Below are 2201 nucleotides of genomic sequence, written 5' to 3'. Positions count from 1 at the left end.
GAGGAGCGTGCCTCCTCCCCTCCCGCCCACCTTTGTCTCAGTAAAGATTTTTTTTTTTTAAACTCAAAGGCTTCAGGTGAAAATAAAGCCACGGCAGCAACAGAAAAAAAAAATTTAGTCTTTTTTAGGGTTAAACATCAGAAGACAAGCTTGTGCTGCTGTGGCCAATCAGATACGCCCCTGCCAGCTATAATATAGCACCAAGGGCAGCCTGTCTCGCAAGCTCTCCAGGCTTGCTACCATTTAAAATCAGACTCTTTTTGTCTTTTGATTGCTGTCTCTAGCCCCAACTCCGATGTGTTCCGTTATCAGCGACCAGCAGCCTGCCGCTCCAGCCCCCGTCTGGGTGGGGATCGGTGGCCAGTCTCCCGCAGCCGCGGCGGGCAAGGTTATATAGGAAGAGAAAGGCAGGCAGAGAGCGAGGGAGCCAGGAGCAAGCCGGAGCGCACAGGCACACACTCGCGCACACAGACCCGCACGGGGACAGCGGGAAGGCGCTGGGCTCCGGACGAGATGCTGCTGGCGAGATGCATGCTGGCGGTGTTCGTCTCCGCACTGCTGATGTGCTCGGGGCTGGGGTGCGGACCCGGCAGGGGATTTGGGAAGAGGCGGCACCCCAAAAAGCTGACCCCTTTAGCCTACAAGCAGTTCATCCCCAACGTGGCCGAGAAGACCCTAGGGGCCAGCGGACGATACGAAGGGAAGATCTCGAGAAACTCGGAGCGATTCAAGGAACTCACCCCCAATTACAACCCCGACATCATCTTTAAGGATGAAGAAAATACGGGAGCAGACCGGCTGATGACTCAGGTAGAAACCCGGCGCTGGGGCGTGGAATGTGCTGCTTTCACGGGGGTTCTGTGTAACCAGCGGCTCCAGACGGAGTCTGTTTGCTCTTCAGGCCGATAGCGAGGCGACTTCACCCTCTCCTTCCCCACCCACCTGCCTCCTTACCACCCCTTCCTCTTCTTGGAGGGGGAAAGGAGGCGAAGGGTCCAGCCGCAGAAGTTTAAGGTGGGGGTGGGCGGGGAGGATGGCCGATGTGGTCCACGGCTGTGGCCCTGATTTGATCTGTCCTGCTGGGATGGCCCTTCCCATCCTGCCTCAGCTCCGGCTTGCAACTTGGGGAGACCCTCCCTCCGGGGGGCCTCTGTCCTTCCCAGGTCGGGGACGCACACGGAGGGAGGGGGCAGAAGTCCGCCCCCTGAACGTGAAGTGGCTTCCAGGTCACCCTAGAAATGCAGCCTGGGGCATTAGACAGGGGCGCTCGCTGGCTCCCCTTCTGCACGGGGCTCCTCCTTCCCACGGCCACCCCCACCCCGCCGCCCCCGGGGGCCAAGGGCCCCCGCGTGGGGAAAGCCAGCAGGCAGAGCCCACAAGAGGCAAGGGCTCCAGAGGCGCCGCCTGGTCCCTGAGTGTATCACCCGGCCGCGCTGCCATTTCACCGTGGGCACTTGTGCCCGGCAGAGTGTGAATGTATTGATATTTCTTTAAGGATGCGCGTCCGTTCTCCCCAGCCCGCGGTCCTTGAGGGGAGGGACTTAGAACTTCTGGCATTGCATCACTCCGGTCCACCTGCCGGCACAGGAACTGGGGACTAGATATTAGCGGGAGGGGGCTAGGACAGAACAGCAGAGCAAACCAGCCGTGCCCTCCCTCCGGGCCTCCGTCTGCGACTTCTGGCCGCCACCCTCCCCGCCAACCGTAGACTTTCTGAAACTCCATGCACGTATCACCGAAGCTGGAAATGGCTTTCCTGGCAAATATAGGTCAACATCCTTTTTATTGCCCTATTAAAATCTCCCAAGTCCTACCTTTCGGGCTAGGAGCGCACCACCGCTGGCGGGGCGCAAGCACGGGGGAGGGCGGGCGGGGAAGGCGCCCAGGGGCAGCCCCTCCGGGCCGCTCGCTTCCCCGGCCCGATTCGGGCGGCCAGGCCGGACGGAGGGAGGAGAGGGGCCGCGGGCTGGAGCGGACGGAAGGGGCGGGAGGGAGCCTCGCTCTCGCATCTGCACGCGACCACCTTAAATCTGGACCGCGAGTGTGGACGCGCGCTCCTGTGCCCGGGAGCGGCGCGAGCCACAATGAACTCCGCGCAGGCCGCGGGGCGCCGGGGGCGCGGCCGGCTGCGGGGAGACCCCGACCCCGGTCACCTCGCGCCCCGCGGGAGGGAGGGGGCCTTCCCGGAGCCCCCCCCCCCC

The 2201-nt window shown here is 62.7% G+C and overlaps 1 protein-coding gene across 1 annotated transcript in view; it reads left to right on the top strand.

Annotated features, from left to right (window-relative positions):
• Positions 1 to 513: 513 nt before the first annotated feature.
• SHH (sonic hedgehog signaling molecule) overlaps positions 514 to 2201 on the top strand; it is a 14434-nt gene continuing 12746 nt past the window's right edge. Inside the window, exon 1 of the mRNA XM_049642319.1 lies at positions 514 to 810. Coding sequence (XP_049498276.1) covers positions 514 to 810 — 297 coding nt within the window. The remainder of the gene's footprint in view (positions 811 to 2201) is intronic.

Source organism: Panthera uncia, chromosome A2 (assembly GCF_023721935.1).
Source record: "Panthera uncia isolate 11264 chromosome A2, Puncia_PCG_1.0, whole genome shotgun sequence".
NCBI classification, from domain to species: Eukaryota; Metazoa; Chordata; class Mammalia; order Carnivora; family Felidae; genus Panthera; species Panthera uncia.
This window is presented reverse-complemented; position numbering and strand designations above follow the sequence as displayed.